General features: G+C 40.2%; 1 protein-coding gene across 8 annotated transcripts in view; it reads left to right on the top strand.

Annotated features, from left to right (window-relative positions):
• abcc3 (ATP-binding cassette, sub-family C (CFTR/MRP), member 3) overlaps nucleotides 1–27,976 on the top strand; it is a 123,765-nt gene that overhangs the window by 52,332 nt on the left and 43,457 nt on the right. For all 8 annotated transcript variants that reach the window (XR_009827036.1, XR_009827039.1, XR_009827037.1 and 5 more), the window contains exons 5-12: nucleotides 850–975; nucleotides 3,926–3,987; nucleotides 4,413–4,544; nucleotides 9,635–9,880; nucleotides 10,261–10,438; nucleotides 10,574–10,735; nucleotides 26,712–26,804; nucleotides 26,925–27,128. Coding sequence is in view for 4 of the 8 variants with exons in the window: in XM_062056314.1 (XP_061912298.1) it covers nucleotides 850–975; nucleotides 3,926–3,987; nucleotides 4,413–4,544; nucleotides 9,635–9,880; nucleotides 10,261–10,438; nucleotides 10,574–10,735; nucleotides 26,712–26,804; nucleotides 26,925–27,128 (1,203 nt within the window). In the remaining 4 variants the exon portion in view is untranslated. The remainder of the gene's footprint in view (nucleotides 1–849; nucleotides 976–3,925; nucleotides 3,988–4,412; nucleotides 4,545–9,634; nucleotides 9,881–10,260; nucleotides 10,439–10,573; nucleotides 10,736–26,711; nucleotides 26,805–26,924; nucleotides 27,129–27,976) is intronic.

Raw genomic sequence — 27,976 nt, 5'->3', positions numbered from 1 at the left:
TTTTTTATTATTTTTATTTTTATTTTTTAATTTTTTGTGCGGCCCGGTACCAATCGATCCACGGGCCGGTACCGGGCCGCGGCCCGGTGGTTGGGGACCACTGATGTACACAGCACATCTTTAATGTCTGCATTTACTATTCCTTTAACTGGTTGCCTAGTCAATCACGCCAATTGACATTTTCAGATGACTCAAAAACATGATTTCTTCTTTGATGACATTTTAAACTTGTTGTGGGTCGGTGATAAGGTAATTTATCACTGTAATGTAGTCAAATTATTTTGTCTATGCAAAGTTCCATCGAGGTGTATTTTGAAGCCATATTTGTGAGCACACCAGTCGAGTCACTCATCTATCCACTGACGTATGTATTGACCTGATCCCTGACCGTATAATATCTAGCGCTGCCTTTCAGGTAAGCATCTGCGGTAAAGGTAAAGCACCACATGCGGTCAAAATAATTTTTTGGTCATTAATTGCATATGTTAACGTATTAACTTTGATAGCCCTAATTTGAATCAAATCAAATAATAGATACATCGAACTTTATAGACAGCTTTTTCAGGAGGAATGTAATCAAGTGTAATTACATATTTTGAGTCATAAAGAACAGCATATATTTGGTTCATAGACCACATGGGAAAAAATAGGGCAGCATTGTTGATAAATGGTATTGAAGCCCCCTCCTCTGTTAAAGGGTAATCTCTCTACTGGATTGCAAGCACTCTCTATGCAGGCATCAACGACTGGGAATTTAACCATCTTCACTGAAGTCTTAACCCTGTAGGTTTGCACACACTTTCAGCATTTCATGTGTGCTTCTGCCATTTTCTTCCATTTCAATCGCAGGTGGAAGTTACAGACAAGTTGCGGTTTGCCACGTTCTACTTGTACTTTGGCTTGGTGGTCTTGGAACTGATCCTCTGTTGCTTTAATGAGAAACCTCCCCTCTTCTCCAATGTTGACACGGACCCGGTGAGTCACACATCCTTTGCAGTCTACTTTTTTCTATTCACATTCCACAAGTTAGAACATGTAAGTCTACTGGCGTAGTACCTTCCAGGCCTAGTGTGTTTTGAGGATTTTTTTTGGCTTGGCTACAAGGGTGGGTCACAATCTTTTACACACATAAATTGGTTGTTCTTGGCAGCCTCTTTTCCTGGGTTGTATGTTATACCACTGTTGCACCTTACCATTCTCTTTAACCTGGAATACCCAAAGTTGGGCAAATGTGGCCTGCCTAGTCCTTTTTTTGGGCCCGCCAAACGGTGGCTTCCCAAATTTAATACATACTTGCCTAGCTGCCATCTACTGAACGTGATGATCTCCACTACCTAAATATGGTAGTATGGGGCCAAACTCCTTACTCATTGTGCTGCTCTATGCTTAAAATCACTGTTTGGCCCGCAGCTAATTGGCAAGTTTTCACTTTTCGTTTTCAACTAGTTCCTGACCAAAGAATACCGCATTTTGGAACAAGTATCAAAAGACTTCTTACTTCTACAAAGAACAATAAACCGGAATACATACTAAAACCTTGACTTATACTGCAGTTTTTGATCATTCTGGTTAAGCGCTGAGAAGAAGCATGAAATTACCTAATCAAACAGGATGACAAGGGTGCCGAACCATTACTGTATAGGTCTTGTGAATCACTGCTGGTCAATAATTGGTGAAGCAGGTTTGTCAGTGCCGCGCCATTGTAATGTTAGAGGATACATGGAAAGGAATGACCAAAATAAAAGACACATGCTATTGTTTGCTAATAATGTTGCTGTGCTAAGATCTCGAAACTACAGTATTGTACGCCGCAGTATCCACTTAACGGCAGTTGCCCGTTTTCTTTCCGCTCTCAAATAACAATTATGTTCTACCCAAAGCCAACAGTCACAGGCTCAGAAGTAAGTACGTCCTTGTCGTTCATCATTGTTGGCATAGTTTCTTGTGGTGTTATTCACAAATGGAATGCTGACCCAAGGAGTAGAGTCGGATCAAAACAGCCATGTCATTTCTCTCAGCTAGTTTATGAAAAAAACTAGTTAAGTGATGTTTAAAGGGGCGGTTTGCAACATTTATGCAGATGCTAAGAGGGCGCCAATTTTCCAATGTATTTTACACAGTATATCCCCCTGCTTCTCATACGTCATTACGTAACACATGCATGCGCATTAGCTTTAGGTGTTGTTAGCTAATAATAGCAATTATAAATAAATAAAAGTATATAAAAAAAAAGATTATTATTATTATTTTATTTTTTTTTGTCATAAAGAAATACAATCATGTGTGCTTACGGACTGTATCCCTGCAGACTGTATTGATTTATATTGATATATAATGTATATATTGTGTTTTTTATGTTGATTTAATTAAAAAAAACAAATAACAATTTTATTTATTTTATTTTTTTTAAATTTCTTGTGCGGCCGCGGCCCGGTACAAATCGGTCCACAGACCGGTACCGGGCCGTGGCCCGGTGGTTGGGGACCACTGTTTTAAACCACCTCGGATACTATATCCTCTTGAAAATGAGAGTCGAGAACGCGAAATGGACATTCACAGTGACTTTTATCTCCACGACAATACAGCGGTGAAGCACTTTAGCTACGGAGCTAACGTGATAGCATCGTGCTTAAATGCAGATAGAAACAAAAGAAATAAGCCCCTGACTGGAAGGATAGACAGAAAATCAACAATACTACTATCAGGAGACACCGAACCAAACACTGGACCTGTAACTACACGGTTAATGCTGTGCCGCCTGTCGAAGCCTAGCAATGCTGTTGCTAACGACGCCATTGAAGCTAACTTAGCTACGGGACCTCGTCAGAGCTATGATAAAAACATTAGCGCTCCACCTACGCCAGCCCTCATCTGCTCATCAACACCCGTGCTCACCTGCGTTCCAGCGATCGACGGCGCGACGAAGGACTTCACCCGATCATCGATGCGGTCGGCGGCTAGCGTCGGATAGCGTGTCTGCTATCCAACTCAAAGTCCTCCTGGTTGTGTTGCTGCAGCCAGCCGCTAATACACCGATCCCACCTTCAGCTTTCTTCTTTGCAGTCTCCATTGTTCATTAAACAAATTGCAAAAGATTCACCAACACAGATGTCCAGAATACTGTGGAATTTTGCGAGGAAAACAGAGCTGTTTGTATTGTGATACAATGTGTCCGAATACTTCCGCTTCAACCATGGACGTCACGCGCAAACGTCATCATACATAGACGTTTTCAGCCGGAAGTTCCCCGGGAAATTTAAAATTGCACTTTATAAGTTAACCCGGCCGTATTGGCATGTGTTGCAATGTTAAGATTTCATCATTGATATATAAACTATCAGACTGCGTGGTCGGTAGTAGTGGGTTTCAGTAGGCCTTTAAGCCGCTTTCTGATGGCAGTCTTATTTACGTGCCAAAGTCCTCCTCCAGGCCATGTCTCCTTTGACTGCATTCTCCACTCTGTCAGCCATGTTGTAGTTTTTAACAGTTCCATATCGAGTCTACTGACAGCTCTAAGTTAGAATTATAGTCTACTTTTTATTAGAAAACCAGAAAAACAGAAGTGTTTTATAAATATCTCCGCCATGCATCCATGGTTTGGATTCAAATTTCTGGGAGTTATGGGGAAACCAAATACACAAAAACAGCTGCCCACAGGTAAGAAAAGTTGGCTTTGCGTATTATGACCCCTTTAACTCAACTTTCTCATTAATTTGGGGTTGGATGCCATTCAAAATCAATAAGGTTAAATCCCTAGAAATGTGAAGATCAGTTAAAATATAACTGTCTTGTCACTTCATGAGAATGTTCTTTCCGCTCACATTTAGATATTTTATTTGTTATTGCTCAATTATTCTTATTTTGATATTTCAATGTGAAAGTGGCCTGATTTTTTTATTCTGTGTCCTATTTTATTCCTACCCAGAATGTCTGCCCTGAATCCACAGCTGGTTTTCTATCCACCATGACATTTTGGTGGTTCACAAGGTACATCCCTGTTGCTGACTATTACCTAATGTCCACCAACACATTCATGGTCCAGGTCATATTTATACGGGGAACATTAAAACAAAGCTGTTGACATGTGCCTGTACTTCTGCTTTATTTTTTCTAGTTTTCTTAGGATATAAGTTTATCTGTGTTTTACTCTGTATGCCAATCTTTATTGGTACTGTACTGCATATGGTATTGATCCAGTGTCCAATGAAATATGAGCCCGGAGTACATAAATGGTGATTAATGCAATCCAGGAAACTCAATTAAGTGTTAGAGGAAGCAATTCCTAATAACGTAACCATAAGAGTTTAGATTTAGAGTAAGTTGTTTGTACAGGAAAAAGAAGAAGAGTAAATCATATTATATGTTTGTAATTTCCTAATGTACACAATTATTTCATTGTTTTTGTCTCTTAGTTTGGCCATTAAAGGATATAAAATGCCCTTGGAAGCCAAGGACCTCTGGTCGCTGAACCAGCGTGACGGCTCTAAAGCAATGGTGCCCAAACTCCTGAAAGAGTGGGATAAAGAGCAAGCCAAATCAAAGAGGTATTTGAGGAAATAGAGTGCATGGATAACTATATGAATGAGCCATGCATGAGGTAAACCCAGTAAACTACCGATGGATACAGCAATACCTTCCTAATTCTATAATTACTTTTTCATGTTAGAGGTCGACACAGCAATCGATTTGCATGAATGGTTGTGGCTTGGTTGACAAGCCGGATGCACCCCGCGATACAACCCTGGTCAGGAATCGAACCCTTGCCCTCTGCTATAAAAGGCAGAAGCGTGTACCGTTGTTGTACCACCTCAATTATATTTCGGGAATACAAATGCAATGAGTATAATTTTAATATACAGTACAGGGGTAAATGTTGTTTACTGATGTCCAAATAAAGCAGATAAATTACAAAAATGTTTAAATTGGCACAACCAAGTTATAGTAAAACATAAAATCCAATTGACTTATCCACCTAATTTTTGTGTATTGTTGCAAAACAAAGGAAAGCCAAACTCCAGGTATTTTATTTTTCATTCAAAATATTAATGCGATCACAACACCACACCTGTTCTGTGACACAGATTATATTTGTGTGCTGCATGTTGCACAACAGCAAAACACCATAGGTTGGAGCTTATGGTGCAATTGAGTGCAGTAAATTACTGTCTTGCATAGGTGACAGCCGGTAGTACACGTAAAATCCTTACTTAAATAGGGCGGTCTGCACCACTTTAGCACTTGTTGTCAAATAGACACGCAGTCCTAATAAATCATCTGCAACATGCCCACTAATATTACACTGAATTGTATAGTATTTAGCCTGTGTTCATTGGGATCTTAGATCAGGCCCTTGTTTTTTTTTTCAGGTAAAAAAGAGAAAAACTCAGAATTTGGAGGTACCCATTTTTATTTGAACAACAACAATATTATTATTCATCCATTATATACAGCAAATGTATGTTTATCATATATTTGTATCAAGTTTTTAACTTGATAGAGAGCGTGCAGATTTACAAAACCCAAAACCAGTGAAATCATAAATAAAAACAGAATACAATGATTTGCAAATCCTTTTGAACTTACAGTGTATTCAATTGAATAAACTGCAAAGACAAAATATTTAATGTTCGAACTGAGAAACTTGTTTTTTTTTGCAAATAATCATTAACTTAGAATTTAATGGCAGAAACACATTGCAAAAAAGTTGGCACAGGGACATTTTTACCACTGTGTCACATAGCCTTTCCTTTTAACAACACTCAGTAAACATTTGGAAACTGAGGAGACCAATTTTTGAAGCTTTTCAGGTGGAATTCTTTCCCATTCTTGCTTAATGTACACCTTAAGTTGTTCAACAGTCCGGGGGTCTCTGTTGTCGTATTTTACGCTTCATAATGCGCCACACATTTTCAATGGGAGACAGGTCTGGACTACAGGCAGGCTAGTCTAGTACCCGCACTCTTTTACTATGAAGCCACACTGACATAATGCGTGGCTTGGCATTGACTTGCTGAAATAAGCAGGGGCATCCATGATATTGTTGCTTGGATGGCAACATATGTTGCTCCAAAACCTGTATGTACCTTTCTGCGTTAATGGTGCCTTCACAGATGTGTAAGTTACCCATGCCTTGGGCACTAGTACACCCCCATACATACCATCACAGATGCTGGCTTTTGAACTTTGCGCCTATAACAATCCGGATGGTTATTTTCTTCTTTGTTTCGGAGGACACGACATCTACAGTTTCTAAAAAGAATTTGAAGTGTTGACTCGTCAGACCACAGAACACTTTTACATTTTGCATCAGTCCATCTTAGATGAGCTCGGGCCCAGCGAAGCCGGCTGCATTTCTGGGTGTTGTTGATAAATGGCTTTGGCTTTGCATAGTAGAGTTTTAACTTGCACTTACAGATGTAGCGGGTTTTCTGAAGTGTTCCTGAGCCCATGTGGTGATATCCTTTACACACTGATGTCGGTTTTTGATGCAGTACCACCTGAGCTGTTGGTTTTCAGCTTTGCTGCTTATGTGCAGTGATTTCTCCAGATTTTCTGAACCTTTTGATGATATTACTGACCGTAGATGTTGAAATCCCTAAATTCCTTGCAATAGCTGGTTGAGAAATATTGTTTTTAAACTGTTTGACAATTTGCTCCGGATTTGTTCACAAAGTGTTAAGCCTAGCCCCATCCTTGTTTGTGAATGGTTGAGCATTTCATGGAAGCTGCTTTTATACCCAATCCTGGCACCCACCTGTTCACAATTAGCCTGTTCACTTGTGGGATGTTCCAAATAAGTGTTTGATGAGCATTCCTCAACTTTCTCAGTCTTTTTTGCCACTTGTGCCAGCTTTTTAGAAACATGTTGCAGGCATCAAATTACAAATAAGCTAATATTTGCAAAAAATAACAACGTTTTCCAGTTCGAAAGTTAAGTATCTTGTCTTTGCAGTCTATTCAATTGAATATAGGTTAAAAAGGATTAGCAAATCATTGTGTTCTGTTTTTATTTACGATTTACACAACGTGCCAACTTCACTGGTTTTTGGTTTTGTAATACATCATACCGTAAACAACTAGAAATTAACACATTTCATTTCATTGAAATATACAAACACCCATATTACTGTGTTATTTATGTAGCAAGGATATACGGTAAGTTGATATAAACTTGAATATTGAAAGTGCTTGAAAAGTACTTAAATTTGACCTTAGAAAGGGTAAAGGAACCCAGTGCTTATTATGTAATTACTGAAAGTATTGCACAAGTATTGCGAAATCAAACCAAAATTTTTTTTCGATTCCTTTTATGCCCTCTCTTCTTTTTTGCTGAATTCAAAAACATATGCAGTGTTTTCACGCACTCGGGTAAAATGGTTTGAGAATGGTATAAAGCAGGGCTATTCAACTAAATTGTTTGGGGGGCCACATTTTCAGAAAGCTTAGAAAACTTCTCCCTTCAGTATTCTTCTTATTTTGAGAACCAGCATCCTCTGTTGTGGACATTTGTCTTTAGTCTTTTTTATTTTGTTATAGTTACACATTTCAGAAAAAATAGCCCTGTTATGCAAAATACAAGTGTCCACTGCAGTGGACGCTTGCCTTCAGGAGGATAGAATGTCAATGCAAGGATCTACCAATGTGTTTACACTGATACAAGTTTAAACTGCTCCAAATCTAGTGTTTTTAGAAATTTTGCTACATAAATGTTAGGTCGGTATAAAGTTTTAAACTGAACTTTTTGGCGTCATTCCCAGGCGGGATTAAGCTAGCAGGCAGCCAGTTATATAGTTCTGGTATAAAGACAATAGAAGTGGGAAAAATTCTCAATTTTCTGGTGCATTACGATGACAACGTGGACAATTCATGAATCGATGGAGAAATACAATAATGGTTATTTACGTATGTTAAAGTAATACAGAAGATTCTAACATGAGGCATTATTGCTGATATTCTCTATTAGTCCTAGGTTTGGTTCTAATTAACCATGGGAGAACCATTAACTAACATTCTTTTAACGTTATGTGTTAGCTGGGTTAGCACAGACACACACGGAGTAAGGAAGAAGTTATGCTTAGCTTTAAACAGAAGGCTAGTTGGAACAGCAGAGAGTAACCAGCTAAGAAGAGGAAACTAGCAAGTAGATTAATAAATCAAGAGAAACAATAGTAACTATACAGTGTGGCACACCTCTTTGAGCCTCATGATTATGGCGACTGGGGCTAAAGGGACATTCTGTGGTTTCAGAAGGCACACAATTAAATCAAGGATGACCTTCTAATTAGCTCACGTACAGTATGCAGAGAGCTTCATGGAATGGGTTTCCATGGCCGGGCAGCTGCATCTAAGCCATACATCACCAAGTCCAATGTAAAGCGTCGAAGGCAGTGGTGTAAAGCACGTCCCCACTGCACTCTAGAGCAGTAAAGACGCGTTCTCTGGAGTGATGAATCACGCTTTTCCATCTGGCAATCTGATGGACGAGTCTGGGTTTAGAGGTTGCTATGAGAACGCTACATTTCGGACTGCATTGTGCCGAGTGTGAAATTTAGTTCAAGAGGAATTATGGTGTGGGGTTGTTTTTCAGGAGTTGGGCTTGGCCCCTTAGTTCCAGTGAAAGGAACTTTGAATGCTCCAGGATACCAAAACATTTTGGACAATACCATGCTCCCAACCTTGTGGGGAGAGTTTGGAGCAGGCCCCTTCCTCTTCCAACATGACTGTGCACAAAGCAAGGTTCATAAAGACATGGATGACAGAGTCTGGTGTGGATGAACTTGACTGGCCTGCACAGAGTCCTGACCTGAACCCGATAGAACACCTTTGGGATGAATTAGAACGGAGACTGAGAGCCAGGCCTTCTCGACCAACATCAGTGTGTGACCTCACCAATGCGCTTTTGGAAGAATGGTTGAAAATTCCTATAAACACACTCCGCAACCTTGTGGACAGCCTTCCCAGAAGAGTTGAAGCTTCAATAGCTGCAAAAAGTGGACCGACATCATATTGAACCCTATGGGTTAGAAATGGGATGGCACTTCAAGTTCATATGTGAGTCAAGGCAAGTGGCCAAATACTTTTGGCAATATAGTGTATATGTACTGTATATGCATATGCATGTGTGTTCGCGCACTACATCCAAAAATCAGACATGAAGCATTACTGATTACTACAATATGTCAACACTATACTGTACATTAGATACAGATTTCCACTTCTAAGCAAACCTCTGGAACAAATAGAAAACTTGACAAGTCTGATGAACTCTGGCCTCCATTCAGCTGCTTCCTTTCTCTGTGCTGCTGTTTCACTGTAAGTTTCGCTGCCCCAGAGACCACATCGTAAAATGATATTCCAAAAGCTCATTTCGTTTAGGTATAGGAAACCTGTTTGGTGAGAAGTTGTCCGGTTGGACTCCAGTTGTCATTGAGCTCATTTATAATCGGCAAAGGGTTGCATAGGGCTATTAACATTCCAGACATTGCTCTTCTTTAAGTTTTCTGAGGGAGTTGAATCATATCCATCGTTTCAAGTTTGGGATTTAATTACTATAGCATTGGGTAAATAAAACATGTTTCCTTTCTTTCAGTTGCAGTTATTTCATTGACATACCTTCTAACTTTCCTTTTTGCAGTGAACAGAACCAATCCAATCAGGTGTTGTACTCTAAGCCTCCACCATCCAACACCAACCACATAGAAAATGAAAGTGGAACAATCCCAGAAGAAGTGGAAGTGCTGCTGTCCAGTCAGAAAGCTGTAGCCAGCCAGCCATCCTTTCTTCGTGCCCTTATCAAAGCCTTTGGGCCATATTTCTTGATTGGCTCAGCTTTCAAGCTCCTGCAGGATGTCATCACCTTTGTTAACCCTCAGCTGCTCAGGTGACTAGAAAGGCCAGGGTATAACCCATTTATCATTTATTTATTTTATTCTCTGGGATATTGCTTTGATGTTTTTTCAAATCTCTTTTTCCACAGTTTTTTCAATTTAATTAGATGTAGGGCTGAAAGCCTGTTTTATTACTTATCTACCTTGTATTTTGAATATATCATTGTCCATGTCAGTGTTGTTTGACAACATGACCTTATGGAACCTTGAGTCATTGAGGCAACAATTCATGTGAAGGAGACCAGACTAAGGTTCAAATAAACATATTTGAATAGCGGCCATGAAGTTTGTCTACTGTTGAGCTAAATGAGGTACCGAGCAACTATATAGTGTGTGGTTTATTGACTGTATATTTACCTCTTTACTTTTGCAGAATGTTGATCTCCTTCACAAAGCAAAAGGATGTCCCTGACTGGTGGGGTTACTCGCTGGCCTTCCTCATGTTCTTCACTGCTTTTCTGCAGACTCTCATCCTACACCAGCACTTTCAGTACTGCTTTGTCACTGGCATGAATGTACGCACAGCTCTAATTGGAGCTATATACAGGAAGGTATATATAATTTTTCATATTTTGTATTTATATATATTTACATCTGGGATCTCACATCTTAAATTTGGGACCTAATTCCTTAGAAACCAAGATGTTTTTTTTAAATCATCTTGTGCCTGTCTTCCTGACCTGCAGGCGTTGGTGATAACTAATGCTGCCAAACGCTCATCTACGGTGGGAGAGGTGGTGAACCTGATGTCTGTAGATGCTCAGAGGTTCATGGACCTCACCACCTTCCTCAACATGCTCTGGTCGGCTCCTCTTCAGATTATGCTGGCACTATATTTCCTCTGGCAGGTACACCTACACATTGAGAAACTATATATTTCACAACAAGATAGTGTCTCAAGCAGGTAGCATCATGTCCTCTTGATGAAGTCATGTGGGTCCCAGATACACAAGAAGTTCTAAGGCCCTACATAATTCCGGTCGACTAGCAACTCATATTTTTTTTCAGAGGAAATTTCATTTAAAACAATCTAGGGTCAAACTGATGGTATCATATTTTTTTTACTTAAAGGCCTACTGAAACCCACTACTACCGACCACGCAGTCTGATAGTTTATATATCAAAGATGAAAACCTTTTTTTTTTTCTTTTTTTTTTTAATAATGTCCTGCCCAGCTTCTCGGGCAAATCATATAGCAGATGTAGATGCCCATATCGGCTGTTCAGATGTACTTTACAAAAGAGAAGTGTAGGATACTTCTCTTGTTGCCTTACTTGTATTTTGACTTTATTAAATGTATTTATATTATCATTTGGTGCAGCCGGGCCGGAGCAGGAGGGGATAGAAAGAGAGAAAAAGGAAGACAGAGGGGGGAATTGTGGGGACAAATGGGGGATTAGACAGAGAGACAAAAACAACAACAGCAAACACAACAACAACAACAACAACAGAGCAACATCAGCAAATACGACATGTACAAATATGATGGTAAAAGTAATAGCAAATAAGCAGTTAGCGAAAATTAAAAAAATAATACAGAAATGACAATGAGCATTATTACACTAAAAATGGAGCAATATGAATACCAATAGAAATAGTGCTATTGATAATAAACAATACCAATACTTTACCTTTATTATCAACAATACAATTGTTCAAATGCAACAATACATATACGTAATGATAACTTGAGATACGAAAGAATGCAGAAAAATGGAGGGGAAGAAAGAGAAGCAACCTACATTTACCTTGTAGATTGTTATAGTAACAATAGGTTAAGCTTTGTCAGTGTGCCATGTGTTATACCCAGTTTACCCTAAGGCAACATCGTTAATATATGTTTGATGAAACGTGATTATGTGCATGAGTGTATGTGTGCATATGTACCTGTATATGTACAGTATGTGTAAATGTGTGCTTGTACAGTGAATGTATATGTACAGTATGTGTATATGTGTGCTTGTACAGTGAATGTATATGTACAGTGTGTGTATATGTGTGTTTGTACAGTGAATGTATATGTACAGTATGTGTATATGTGTGTACAACGAATGTATATGTACAGAATGTATATACAGTATGTGTGTTTGAACAGTGAATGTATATGTACAGTATGTGTATATGTGTGTTTGTACAGTGAATGTATATGTACAGTATATGTGTGTGTTTGTACAGTGAATGTATATGTGTAGTATGTGTATGTGTGTGTTTGTACAGTGAGTGTATATGTACAGTATGTGTATATGTATGTTTTTACAGTGAATGTATATGTACAGTATGTGTATACAGTATGTTTGTATAATGAATGTGCGTGTGGATGTACGAACTTTGAGTGTGTAAATATGTACTGTATTTATTTGTATATGTATGTGGGAGCGTAGGTACCTATGTATGTATGTATGTGTGTGAGTGTATGTGAATTTGCATGTACAGTACATTTGACTCCCAGTGTGTGCGGGAGCCAGAGTACGGCCCCAGCCTCCCCGAGAGCCCATCCCACAAACAGTAGGTGTGGTGCCCAGGGAACCAGGGGCCACCGCCCCCACGCAGCCAAGCCGGACAGCGACAGGAACCCCAGAGCCTGGCCCACCGCACAAATGTTCTGCAAGCTGTGCTCTAAGCTGGTCTACAGATTGCTTGGATTTGAGTGCTTCACAGTTGAGTCTCTTGTTTCGTGATGTTTTCTTCAGTTGGGGGCGGACTTCCATCTGAAATTTGGCTCTGATCATTCGATGGTCAGTCCAGCAGTCCGCTCCACGCATCGCTCTGGAGATTAGGACCTCCTTCCTGTCTCTACGACGGGTGATAATATAGTCGAGGAGGTGCCAATGTTTGGAGCGAGGATGTTGCCAGGAGGTCTTGAATTTATCCTTGAGCTGGAACAGGGTGTTGGTGATGATCAACTGATGTTCAGAGCAGAGTGTAAGGAGGCGAAGCCCATTATCACTAAGCCTACCAACCCCGTGCTGACCAAGTGTTCCGGTCCAGAGCCCACTGTCAGAGCCCACCCTCGCGTTAAAATCCCCGAGGAGTATGAGCTTGTCGGTGGGAGGCGTTCCCTCAATGGCGGAGTTTAGTGAGGCATAGAATGTGTCCTTGCTCTCGAGGTCTGCATCCAGGGTTGGGGCGTAGGCGCTGAGAAGGGTGACATGGCGATTTTTGGTGAGTGGTACACGCCACGTCATGAGCCTTTCGCTTATACCCACTGGAGACTCTGGGATATTGTGAAGAAGGCTTGTCCTGGCGGCAAAACCCACTCCATGTAGACGACGGGAGCCTTCTGGATGACCCTTCCAGAAGAAAGTGTAGCCTTCTCCCGCCTCCGTAATTGAGTCTTCCCCATGTAAGCGGGTTTCGCTCAGGGCGGCTATGTCAATGCCGTATCGGTTTAGTTCATGCGCAACGAGTGCTGTTCTTCGCTGCGGGCGGCAGGAGAGATCACGCACATCCAGAAGTGTGCGGACGTTCCATGACGCTATTGTGAAGGGAATTTTGTTTCTCTTGTACGATTGTTTTCGACCGCATAAAGGGATGGCCCGGCAGCTGCGGTAGGCTGCCCGGGCGATGAGGAACAGACCATTTTTAGGCCACCTTTTCTAGGCCCTTTCCATTTCAGGGTGAGCAGAGCGGTGCTGCTCAGTCACGTGCGAAGCTGCCGGGGAGGCATGCTGTTCCATCCCATGCCACAGCGACCTTCACTCGCACGCCGCCTACGTGCAGGGTTGGGCTAGGTACTGCCAGTCACATCCTTGACCTGTACCAGCCACCCTTCCCCATCGCCGCAGGACTTGAGGGCGGGGAGGTTGGGGGTAGTGCTGAGGAGGAGCAAAACACCTGCGCAGTGAATTGATTTAAAGGCCTACTGAAATGAATTTTTTTTATTTAAACGGGGATAGCAGATCTATTCTATGTGTCATACTTGATCATTTCGCGATATTGCCATATTTTTGCTGAAAGGATTTAGTATAGAACAACGACGATAAAGATTGCAACTTTTGGTATCTGATAAAAAAAAGGCTTGCACCTACCGGAAGTAGCGTGACGTAGTCAGTTGAACATATACGCAAAGTTCCCTATTGTTTACAATGATGGCCGCATGAAGTGAGAGAGATTCGGACCGAGAAAGCGACAATTTCCCCATTAATTTGAGCGAGGATGAAAGATTTGTGGATGAGTAAAGTGCAAGTGAAGGACTAGTGGGGAGTTGAAGCTATTCAGATAGGGAAGATGCTGTGAGAGCCGGGGGTGACCTGATATTCAGCTGGGAATGACTACAACAGTAAATAAACACAAGACATATATATACTCTATTAGCCACAACACAACCAGGCTTGTATTTAATATGCCACAAATTAATCCTGCATAAAAACACCTGCGTGTTTGTTATGCTAGCTCCTAGCTCCTCTGCTAGCTCCTAGCTCCATAGAACACGCCAATACAATTCAAACACCTGATCAACACACACAATCACTCAGCCCAAAAGACCGTTTACCTAACCCAAGGTTCATAAAGCTTATATATTTTTAAAAAGTTACGTACGTGACGCGCACATACGGTCAAGTTATCGAATGTTTAGCAGCCAAGGCTGCATACTCACGGTACCTGATATTCAGCTGGGAATGACTACAACAGTAAATAAACACAAGACATATATATACTCTATTAGCCACAACACAACCAGGCTTATATTTAATATGCCACAAATTAATCCTGCATAATAACACCTGCGTGTTTGTTATGCTAGCTCCTAGCTCCTCTGCTAGCTCCTAGCTCCATAGAACACGCCAATACAATTCAAACACCTGATCAACACACACAATCACTCAGCCCAAAAGACCGTTCACCTAACCCAAGGTTCATAAAGCTTATATATTTTTAAAAAGTTACGTACGTGACGCGCACTTACGGTACGGTACGTGTTATGCTAGCTCCTAGCTCCTCTGCTAGCTCCTAGCTCCATAGAACACGCCAATACAATTCAAACACATGATCAACACACACAATCACTCAGCCCAAAAGACCGTTCACCTAACCCAAGGTTCATAAAGCTTATATATTTTAAAAAAGTTACGTACATACGCAAAAAAAAGCCAAAGCTGCATACTCACAGTAGCACGTCTGCGTCTTTGTCATCCAAATCAAAGTAATCCTGGTAAGAGTCTGTGTTGTCCCAGTTCTCTACAGGCGTCTGTGTATCCAAATCAAAAGTCCTCCTGGTTAGAGTCTCTGTTATCCGAGTTCTTCCATCTTGACTGCATCTTTCGGGAATGTAAACAAAGAAGCGCCGGCTGTGTACTGTTGTGGCTGACTACGTTCGAAAAATACGTCCATTTCGCACCGACAACTTTCTTCTTTGCTTGCTTGGCTTCCTTCTCCATAATGCAATGAACATGATTGAAACAGATTCACGAACACAGATGTCCAGAATACTGTGGAATTATGAAATGAAAACAGAGCTTTTTCGTATCGGCTTCAATGTGGAAGGCATACCCGTGTTCGCCGGGCTACGTCACACGCATACGTCATCCTCAGAGGCGTTTCGAACCGGAAGTTTAGCGGCAAATTTAAAATGTCACTTTATAAGTTAACCCGGCCGTATTGGCATGTGTTATAATGTTAAGATTTCATCATTGATATATAAACTATCAGACTGCGTGGTCGGTAGTAGTGGGTTTCAGTAGGCCTTTAAGTGGTGGTAGAAGTGCGCAGTCTCTACCCGCACTGTTTTGTCTTGGCCCCATGTGGCGTCCTCCAGTGGCATGAAAAGCTCATGACGACCTTCTGCCGCATGGTGTTGCAGAGGACTGCCAGAGCACCGGTCTGTTGGTGACTGCCTAATGCGGGTCCTCGCCACAGATTTTTCGTTAGGGGTTTTCTCCCGTAGCCTATAACCAAGTGGTTAGCCAGTAGGCACTGGTCAATGAGGCAGAGACTTTTGAGGCGGTCTCTGCAAGCTATTTTAACCCATAGCTGGGACCCTGACAGGTACTACCACCCCGGGTCAGAGTGGACCTGGGAGTAATGATGACTGAGGGGTAACTCCACCTTCCCCAGAACTCCAGAACTCCCGAACTGAAGCCTCATCACCGGATGCAGTTTTGAGTCATACCCAGGACATGTGTATATACATATATATGTATATACACATACATACACATATACACATGCATGCATATACATATACACATACACACACACACACACACACACACACACACACACACACACACACACACACACACACACACACACACACACACACACACACACACACACACACACACACACACACACACACACACATATACACCTACATACATATACATATGCACACATATACACACACATACATACACTAAAACAAAACAAAAACAAAAAAAACAAAACAAAAAAAATAAAAATGATAATAATAATAATAAATAAAATAAAATAAACCCTTTAAATAAAATAGAATAAAAATAAACATGAGCCCTGGTTGCCAACAGTTTCCAGCGCCACCAAACCCCGCAGCCTTTCCCGCACGTCCAGGCCCCCCCGCCCACCACCCACCAGGTACCCCATCCGGCAAAAAGCCATAAGGGCCCAGCCCCGCGCCCACAGCCGGCATGCCATGGCATCTCTGCAGGCCTGGTGCCGCGATCAGCAATGCACACCGGGGCAGCGACACACACACATGTACCTACATACATACAGATTCCACCATACATACATACAAACGTACACACACACACACACACACACACACACACACACACACACACACACACACACACACACACACACACACACACACACACACACATGCGCACTTATATATACACATATATAATTTAACAGAATAAATAAAATGTATTAAATAGATAATTAAAAAAAATATATAAGCATATATATAAATAAAATAAAAAAATAAATAAGGGTGGAGTAAAACACAGGAGGGAGACCCCCGCAGGGCAGTCGGGCAGCACCGCCGGAGCCCCAACAAGGGAGGCAAGCAGCCCCCCCAACCCGGCACCAGGCGGGCCCGCACACCCGCAGCGTAGGGCGACCCCGGGCAGACCCCGCCCCGCGCCCCAGGGGAAGGAGGAAGCCCACGGACACCCGAAGTCAGAGGGGCACGAGCCGACCCCCGCCCGACAGCGGCAAGGCCCCGGCCCCACGGGCGCAAACCCCCGCCCAACCACCCACGAGAGGGGCATCCCCCCACCCAACCCAAGGCGGCCGCCCCCAACAGCTCCACCCGCACCCCAACCCCCGCCCAGGCACCCCCATCCACCCCCATCCCCCAGACCACCCACGGATCGGCCCGCCAGGCCGGCACCAGGGAACACACCCCAGGCCCACCCGACCCCGCGGCACACGGCCCCCCCGGCACCCACGACCCCCCACCCACGGAGCAAGACCCCCGGGACAGAGCCCCAGCCCCGTCCCCCATGGGAATCAGGTCAGGAAATCAATTAGCGGTGCCCAAAGAGATCTGAATTCTGTCAGTTGTTGTTTTGATTCAGCAGACATTCTTTCCATAACTACATAATCTAATAAAATGTTTTTGTAGAGGTTTATACATAAATTATTTTTTGATTTCCAATTCATGAGAATAGTTTTCTTGGCGATGCCTATTGCATTTATAAGGAGGTATGTTTTGTTTATATCAAAGTCAGTTGCGGAGAGATCACCCAACAGGCAGAGTGCGGGGGAGATGGGAATAGGAATCTCTAACGCTAATGATAGGTTCTCGCACACTCCAAGCCAAAAGTTACTCACGGGAGCACAGGACCACATTGAGTGTAAGTAGTTATCTACCTTATTATCTGAGCAGTGTACACAAATGTTAGAGTCAGCTAAACCCATTTTATACATTCTTAGACCGGTGTAATGTATTCTGTAAAGTATTTTGAGCTGAATCAGTCGTAAATTCGGATTCTTAATCAAACGAGAAGTATTGAGGCATATTTGTTTCCAGAATTCTGGGTCAAGGCTTGTGGATACGTCTGAGTGCCATTTGGAAGTTGGGATACTTTTTGTGTTATCTATTTTTGATAAGAGAGCATATAATTTGGATAAAGCTTTGGGGGCAGATGTTTTGAAGAATTTAACGGTCGTAGGATTACTTTCCCATGTTGTTTTGTTGAATCTTGCGCTAATTACAGATTTGATTTGTATATATTCTAGGAATTTATTAGGATTGATTGCATATTGTGTTATTAAACTTTTAAAAGAGATAAAACTGTTTGCATTGATGATATCCCCAAGACATCTGACTCCTTTATCATACCATGTTGGGAAGTTCAATGGCTTCTTGTTTAAAAGAAAATCAGGATTATTCCAAATAGGCGTAAATTGACAGGGAGTGAGCGGGGATCCAGTTATTTTCAAAAACTCCCACCAAGCTGTTAAGGTAGTGCATATATATATACTTTTGAAGCAGTTGTGTTTTCGGAGAATTTGGCTAATAAAGAGCAAGTTAGAAATTGGGATCTCCTGGCTAAGTGATTGTTCAATCTTTAACCATAAACTATCTAATAAAGTGGGATTGGTCCATTTTAATATATATTGTAGTTTATTTGCAAGGAAGTAATATGAAAAGTTTGGGAGTTCTAGACCCCCGTATTCTTTGGGTTTTTGTAAAGTTTTAAGGCTGATTCGTGCTGGTTTACTCTTCCAAAGAAACTGATTGATGTGTGAGTCTAGTGATTTAAACCAGATTTGAGAAGGTTTGGTTGGAATCATTGAAAAGAGATAATTAACCCTAGGCAAGACCATCATTTTCACGGTAGAAACCCTTCCCATAAGTGAGATTGGCAGTGCTTTCCAACGCGCCAGATCATCCTCAATCAATTTTAAGATTGGGGAGTAATTCAAGCGATTCAGATCTGACAATGTGGAGGAAATATTGATTCCCAGGTATTTAATGTTCCCTTTATGCAGTGGAATCGATGAGGTGCTCTGAAAGTCTAAATTAATTGGTAACACAGTAGATTTGGACCAGTTGATTGAGTAATCTGAAATAGAACTGAATTTATTGATAAGTGAGATTGTATCTTGAAGAGAAGAATGCAGATTTTGTAAGAAAAGTAATACATCATCAGCATAAAGGCTTATTTTATGATGAACGGTTGCGGTATGGATGCCTTTAATATTTGCATGCTGTCGAATTGCGGTTGCAAGAGGTTCAATAAATATAGCAAACAGTGACGGAGAAAGTGGACACCCTTGCCTTGTGCCCCTCATACGATTAAACCTTGGGGAGATTTGGCTATTCGTTCTAACCGAGGCGGTAGGGAAACTATATAGGACCTTGATCCATTCTATAAATGAGTCTCCAAATCCAAATTTCTGTAGAGTAGCTAAAAGAAAATTCCAATTCACTCTATCAAATGCTTTTTCAGCATCTAATGAAACAACAGCTGTTTTTAAATTATGAATAACAGAATAGTCTATCACATTGAGTAGACGGCGAACATTGTTGGACGATTGTCTCTCTTTGATGAAACCTGTTTGATCAGGATGTACTATATATGGAGTGACTTTTTCTAATCTTTGAGCTAATACTTTGTAGATAATTTTAAGATCGGCATTAATCAGGGAGATTGGCCGGTAACTGGATGGAAGTGTTGGGTCTTTATCAGGTTTTAGCAAGAGACTGATTGTGGCAGAGTTCATATTTGGAGGAAGGAATGAGTTTTCTTTAATCTCTAAAGCCATTTTCGTAAATATCGGAGCTAGCAGTGACCAGAATGTTTTGTAGAACTCAACAGGGAACCCATCAGGCCCTGGTGCTTTATTGTTTGGCATCTGTTGAAGAGCATCGTGAAGTTCATCTACAGAAATAGCAAGGTCTAAATTTGATACCTGCCTTGTATTTAATTTAGGTAAGTCTATACCATTGAGAAATGTCTCAATGTCTGAAAGAGATGGGTCAATCTGGGGTGTATACAAGTTTCTGTAAAAGTCTCTAAATATGGAGTTAATTTCCTCAGGAACGTGAGTAATGTTCCCAGCTGAATCCTTAATGGATGGTATGGAGTTTTTTTCTTTGTTTAATTTTAGTTGGTTAGCCAAATATTTGCTTGGTTTATTGTCATGTTCAAATTTATCTAAGCATAACCTCTGGAGCAGGAATTGACTTTTCTTATCAATTATTTCTCTTAAATCTAATTTGAGTTTTCTCAGTTCGTTCAGAGTATGTTCATTTTGTGAGTTCGCATAAGCTATTTCTAATATTTTTATTTCATTTTCAAGTTCCTGCTCTAGTAAACATTCCTTTTTTTTCTTGTATGATGAATAAGAAATTATTTTTCCTCGCATAACTACTTTTGCGGCCTCCCAGAGAATGCACGCCGTGATTTCTGGTTGATCATTAAAATCTAAAAAATCTGTCCATTCTTTCTCAAAATAGTTGAGGAAGTCTGGGTCCTTTAGTAATGATGTATTAAGTCTCCATTGTTTTATAGGTGCAGTTATAGTTTTGTTAGTGAGGGAAAGTGAGACAGGTGCATGGTCACTGATGATGATAGGATGAATGTGAATGTTTGCGATATCAGATAAAATTGAGCTACTAGTTAAAAAGTAATCAATGCGAGAGAATGAGTGGTGAACTGGGGAAAAATAAGTGTATTCCCTAAGAGTGTGGTGATAAGAACGCCAGGCATCGCAAAGACCATAATCGTTCATATATTGCTTAAGTATTACCCCTGATTGAGACTCACGGTGACTCCCAGTCACTCTGGACCGATCTATATTTGGATTAAATACTAAGTTGAAGTCCCCTCCTAGAATCAAGCAGTGGTTTGAGTGAGGAGAAAGTCAAGAGAAGGAAGTGTGAAAAAAGGAGGGGTCATCAACATTTGGACCATAAATGTTGGCGATACATAAGTTTCTCCCGTCAACAGAAATATTAAAAATGATGTATCTTCCCTCTATGTCAGTAATGGAGTTATGGAATGTAAAGTTGACCTTTCTACTAATGAGAATGGCTACGCCTCTCTGTTTGGAGTTGTAACTAGCAAAGTATGTGTGTGGGTATTGCGATGAATGCAGTTTTGAGGTATCGGACTTGGAGAGGTGAGTCTCTTGTAGTAAAGCAATGTCTGCTTGCATACTCTTCAAATGATTAAGAATTTTTATATTTTTTTCCTTTGACCCGACTCCACGCACATTCCAAGTGACAAACTGCACAGTGGACATACTAAACTAGACTGTAACTAAGTGTGTGGAAGTATGTGTGTACATTATGTGTAAATAATGCATGTCTGTATCTAAATGTAAGCCTGTCATGCATATATGTAGGTGTGTATAGTGTGTATAGTTGTGCATGTATTAGCTGTGAGTGTAAATGCTGATGACGACAAGGGGACACACACAACAGGTGGAGAAATAGTTAGAGAAAAAAACAAAACAAAAAACATAAAAGAAAAAGAAAATAAGAGAGTGGTGGATTAAACAGGTAGTGAAATAAGTAACAAAAACAGTAAACATGTTGGTTTACCAAAAGAGAGAGAGAGAGCGTATGGTGTTTACGTGTGCGCTATGATGACGCACAGGTGTATTGTGAGCAAGAGAGGGAAAAAAAAAGAAGAGAGGGATTGAAGCATAATGAAATAACAAAAACAAAATACAACATTTACCGTGTTTCAGACGCTAATAATACAGCCACGGCGTGGCTTCCGGATCACGGTAAAGTTGGCCGTTGATGAAAAGTTTATCCACCGTGATGAGTGCACTGCATCCTTCGGTGATAAACTTCTTGCGAAGCGGAAACAGATGGCGTCGCCGGTCGAGAATTTCCTTTGGAAACTGGTCGGTGAACGGGTGTAGTCCTTTGTCGTTCCGTCGATCGCTGGAACGCAGGTGAGCACAGGTGTTGATGAGCAGATGAGGGCTGGCTGGCGTAGGTGGAGAGCTAATGTTTTTAGCATAGCTCTGTGAGGTCCCGTTGCTAAGTTAGCTTCAATGGCGTCGTTAGCAACAGCATTGTTAAGCTTCGACAGGCTGGAAAGCATTAACCGTGTATTTACATGTCCATGGTTTAATAGTATTGTTGATCTTCTGTCTATCCTTCCAGTCAGGGGTTTATTTATTTTGTTTCTATCTGCATTTGAGCCCGATGCTATCACGTTAGCTCCGAAGCTAAAGTGTTTCGCCGATGTATTGTCGTGGAGATAAAAGTCACTGTGAATGTCCATTTCGCGTTCTCGACTCTCATTTTCAAGAGGATATAGTATCCGAGGTGGTTTAAAATACAAATCCGTGATCCACAATAGAAAAAGGAGAAAGCGTGGAATCCAATGAGCCCTAATACCTAAGTTATGGTCAGAGCGAAAAAAGATACGTCCTGCACTGCACGCTAGTCCTTCACTCTCACGTTCCTCATCCACGAATCTTTCATCCTCGCTCAAATTAATGGGGTAATCGTCGCTTTCTCGGTCCGAATCTCTCTCGCTGCATTGTAAACAATGGGAAAATGTGAGCAGCCCTTCCTCCTGTGACGTCACGCTACTTCCGGTATAGCAAGGCTTTTTTTTATCAGCGACCAAAAGTTGCGAAATTTATCGTCGTTGTTCTCTACTAAATCCTTTCAGCAAAAATATGGCAATATCGCGAAATTATCAAGTATGACACATAGAATGGATCTGCTATCCCCGTTTAAATAAAAAAAAATCATTTCAGTAGGCCTTTAACTCTTCAAGCATTGCTGAGTAACATTTTTAGCATTTTAACTGTCAAACATGAGTGGAACCATTATACTGCTAAGATGTAAAACAAAACATAGAGAAATGCAAACAGGCATTCAATCTTTGTGTATTTGAAAATAAACGTAACTTTCTGGAAAATCATGTGAGGGGTGCTGCTGGTGGCAGAATAGCGCCCCTCACAGCGTAATACCCAGCTGCTTTTCTGGCATGCTTTTATTTTAACGGCCCGACTTTATGGACTTTGCTGATGTGTTACACTGATGTTTCCCAAGTGTTGACGAGCAAACTGGAAGCCGGGCTGCACCAGCAGAATCAAAGAGGAGTTTGTTTTTTTGTCATGTAAGTAAATAGGGGGAAAATAAGGGAATGGGAGGGCATTGGGAAATAATTGAAAAATACAGGAGCTTTACCGATGAAAAGTAAGATGTTCGACATGTATGAAAGTCGTAATGTAATGCACATACCCTACTGTAAATGCCGTACATTTCAGTTTTTGTACGTTCTTCGTCGTCACATAAGTGTAAGAAGTAGTCAAATTGGTACCTGCTGTTGTGCATTTGGGATCTGCTTAAGTCCCAAAAATATGAAATCAAAGTGTGGCGGCAGTGCGGAGAGATTTATAAAACAATTTTGGAGGGTTTTACAGTATACCGGTACTAACAAAGTACTGCAATACTAATGAATTAAAAACGGTACTATACTGCCTCTGAAAAATACTGGTATCCTTTTATGTTTTACGGGCATGTCGTCACGTTGTGACATTGCTGGTTCTACCAGCATAGGAGCATGTTTAGCAACGCACACGCACGAAGTACTTACTAGCAGGCACGGTGTGTAGACACAAAGGGAGAATAGATGGATTTTGGGTTAAAAAGTAACGATAAAGGTGAAGCTATAACACTAAAATGCCGCACAGCATGTGGTGCTTCAGAACATGGCTTGCCAGCGGCTAACGTCCATTCGCAGTCTGCAGTGTTTTAGCTACTTCTAAATCACTAATCCTTGTATGCTTCACTACGCATACAATAGCTCACCGCTATCGGCAAGCTAGCGCTCCTCAATGTACACAAATGCAATGGGTGGATCTACACCTTACATCATACTTGCCAACCCTCCCGATTTTAGCGGGAGAATCCCGGTATTCAGCGCCTCTCCTGACAACCTCCCGGCAGAGATTTTCTCCCGACAAACTCCCGGTATTCAGCCGGAGCTGGAGGCCACGCCCCCTCCAGCTCAATGCGGACCTGAGACTGAGTGGGGACAGCCTGTTCTCCCGTCCGCTTTCCCACAATATAAACAGCTTGCCTGCCCAATGACGTCATAACATCTAGGGCTTTTAGAGAGTAGAGTGGACATCTGCGCACACAACAAGGAGACGAAGCAGAAGAACGAGGAAATTACAGACATGGCGACGCCGTCGACGAGCAAGATGAAGAAATACGCTTGCAAGTTCCAAAACGAATGGAAACAAGAATTTCAGTTCATCCAGGACAGTTCGAAGGGGAAGGTGTATGTTGCCTATAAATATGTAGAACAGACTTCTCCATTGAACACGGTGGCCGAAATGATATACTCATCATGAACGGAGAAGTTAAACAGGACAATACTGCCATCTAATGGATAGCCACCGGAACACTGAAATTCAAGTATTTGTTTTATGTAAATAAAATAAATACATATATATATATATATATATATATATATATATATATATATATATATATATATATATATATATATATATATATATATATATATATATATATATATATATATATATATATATATACATATATATATATATATATATATATATATATATATATATATATATATATATATATATATATATATATATATATATATATATATATATATATATATATATACATATATATATATATATATATATATATATATATATATATATATGTATATATATATATATATATATATGTATATATATATATATATATATATATATATATATATATATATATATATATATATATATATATATATATATATATATATATATAGCTAGAATTCACTGAAAGTCAAGTATTTCATACATATATATTAGGGATGTCCGATAATATCGGCCTGCCGATATTGTCGGCCGATAAATGCGTTAAAATGTAATATCGGAAATTATCTGTATCGTTTTTTTTATTATCTGTATCGTTTTTTTATTTTTTTTATTTTTTTTATTAAACCAACATAAAAAACACAAGATACACTTACAATTAGTGCACCAACCCAAAAAACCTCCCTCCCCCCATTTCTTTCTGTTATCAATATTCTGGTTCCTACATTATATATAAATGTATATCAATACAGTCTGCAAGGGATACAGTCTGTAAGCACACATGATTGTGCGTGCTGCTGGTCCACTAATAGTATTAACCTTTAACAGTTAATTTTACTCATTTTCATTAATTACTAGTTTCTATGTAACTGTTTTTATATTGTTTTACTTTCTTTTTTATTCAAGAAAATGTTTTTAATTTAGTTATCTTATTTTATTATTATTTTTAAAAAGTACCTTATCTTCACCATACATGGTTGTCCAAATTAGGCATAATAATGTGTTAATTCCACGACTGCATATATTGGTTGATATCGGTATCGTTTGATATCGGTATCGGTAATTAAAGAGTTGGACAATATCGGAATATCGGATATCGGCAAAAAGCCATTATCGGACATCCCTAATATATATATATATATATATATGTATATATATATATATATATATATATATATATATATATATATATATATATATATATATATATATATATCTATATATATATATATATATATATATATATGAAATACTCGAGTTGGTGAATTCTAGCTGTAAATAACCACACCCTCAAACACGCCCCCCGCCCCCAACCACCCCCCCACCCCCGACCAAGCCCCCCACCACCCCCCACCTCCCGATATTGGAGGTCTCAAGGTTGGCAAGTATGCCTTACATACACTGTAATGATACTAAGTACAAAAGCCGTATCTAGTCGATACTACAATGATTACACTTTTTCCTTTAAAAAAAATTTTTTTTATGTTTTATAAACTCAGGAAATATGTTCCTGGGCACATGAGGACTTTAAAGGCAGAGCAAAAATAACAAGATTAATAACAAAAAGCGCACTCAAAAAGGAGTGAGGAAAAATAACTAAAGATGCACACAAAAGGTGTGGAGAAACAGAAATTGCACACAAAAGCTGTGGCGAGGAAACAGTTAACACTACACGGCAACGCAGGGGGACAGCCACAGTAAACGAAAAGCGTGAGTGGAGCCAAAGCAGAGGAGATGAACACGACTGGAAGGGTGAACCATCAGGAATGTACTGGCGCCAAGTGAAAGGACTGGTGAGCTTAAGTAGGCAGGAGGAAATTAGTATCAGGCGTGTGCGCAGGTGTCACCGCCCTGTGACCCACTGTGAAGGCACTGCAACAAAAAGCAGACAGGCGGCAGCATAGTTGCCAGATCATGACCTCGAAACTTACATTATGCCTAAATAAACACCTGAGTTACTCGAAACACTTATAAAATACAGAGAACAACTCCGTTTTATCCCTGCAGTTGCAGTCTTGCACAGTGGAAGTTGTGTTGCTAGGGAGGAAGAGACAGTCGAATTACCATGCTGCTTTGTTATTCCTGTCTACTGTATTTCATAAGAGTATATAGCATTTCATATGTTAAACAATACCATCTTTACCCTTTGATGATGGTGGCAAATGCCGAAAGGCTGAGATTAAGCATGAATCCAATGTTGGTTGACATGTTTTCCTTTTCTGGGCATTTAACGATGTCTACTTCCACTTCACTTTTGACTTCAACTTGACTTTTTTTGACACACTGCCACCAGAAGAGTTTGTTACGATTGGGAGACATATCCAAGGGCAAAATGTCAACAAAAAAAAGTGACATTTTCTCAGTGTAACGATGCACAACTAGTTATTAGTTCTAATGCCACATATACGTAACTTGACATTTTCTTTTCGTACAGTATCAAAAAAAAAAATCTTTGATAATCATAATGAATATTAAATAAATTAACCCTTTTGTCAATGTTCAATAAATGTATTGTTTGTATTTCTGTGTGTGACTACTTTACAGAATCTTGGCCCTTCCGTTTTGGCTGGAGTGGCTGTCATGATCCTACTGATTCCATTTAATGCTGTAATCGCCATGAAGACACGCTCCTATCAGGTACTAAGGGATAACGCATTTGATATTGACTTAAAAATATTTTTCTCTCCGATTTTTGGGTCAGTATAATAGAGCCTACATTTATTTTATTCCTTTCTTGCATTACAATCTCCCTCCTAGGTGGAGCAGATGCAGCACAAGGATGCTCGTATTAAGCTCATGAACGAGATCCTGAATGGCATCAAAGTACTGAAGCTGTATGCCTGGGAGAACTCCTTCAAAGAAAAGGTTTTGGCCATCCGCCAGAAGGAGCTCAATGTACTGAGGAAGACGGCATATTTGGGAGCACTGTCCACCATGGCTTGGACCAGTGCCCCTTTTCTGGTATGTAAAGATGTCTGAAATTTTGTTAATTAATGAATGGTACGACACATAATGATCCGTCAGTCCAATGCTATACCAGTATTTCCAACGCACTGTCTCCGACTTTTAATAGGCTGGGACTATTCTTGTATGCTAAAGGTAAAATATGAAATTTTGTTCACATTAAGTACTTCTACTTCTTTTAAATGTAACATTCAGACTTGTTGGAATAAACATTGCTACATGATTAGTAAGAACACTTGAGAACATGATCAAGATTGCTAATTTTTGCAGACAGAAATGTCAAACAAAACTACAGCCCTTTTGTGCTCTAGCAGGGGTGTCTTAACTTTTTCTAAGGACCACAGACAGACAAATCAAAAAGGACCACATACTGACAATTTAGAGGCTGTGGGGGGCATTTTTATATTTCTGATATTGTAAAAAGACCAAGACCCAATCTAATGTAGATGTGCTAAGAAAATATGTTTATTTAAAGAAAAACAGCCTGCATGTCACATTTGTGTTATCATTTATTACATGTACCGTATTTTTCGGACTATAAGTCGCTCCGGAGTATAAATCGCACCGGCCGAAAATGCATAATAAAGAAGGAAAAAAACACACATAAGTCACATTTTTTGGGGGAAATTTATTTGATAAAACCCAACACCAAGACTAGACATTTGAAAGGCAATTTAAAATAAATAAAGAATAGTGAACAACAGGCTGAATAAGTGTACGTTATATGACACATAAATAACCAACTGAGAACGTGCCTGGTATGTTAACGTAACATTATGGTAAGAGTCATTCAAATAACTACAACATATACAACATGCTATACGTTTACCAAACAATCTGTCACT

This window comes from Entelurus aequoreus, linkage group LG08 (assembly GCF_033978785.1).
Source record: "Entelurus aequoreus isolate RoL-2023_Sb linkage group LG08, RoL_Eaeq_v1.1, whole genome shotgun sequence".
In the NCBI taxonomy this organism is placed as follows: Eukaryota; Metazoa; Chordata; class Actinopteri; order Syngnathiformes; family Syngnathidae; genus Entelurus; species Entelurus aequoreus.
This window is presented reverse-complemented; position numbering and strand designations above follow the sequence as displayed.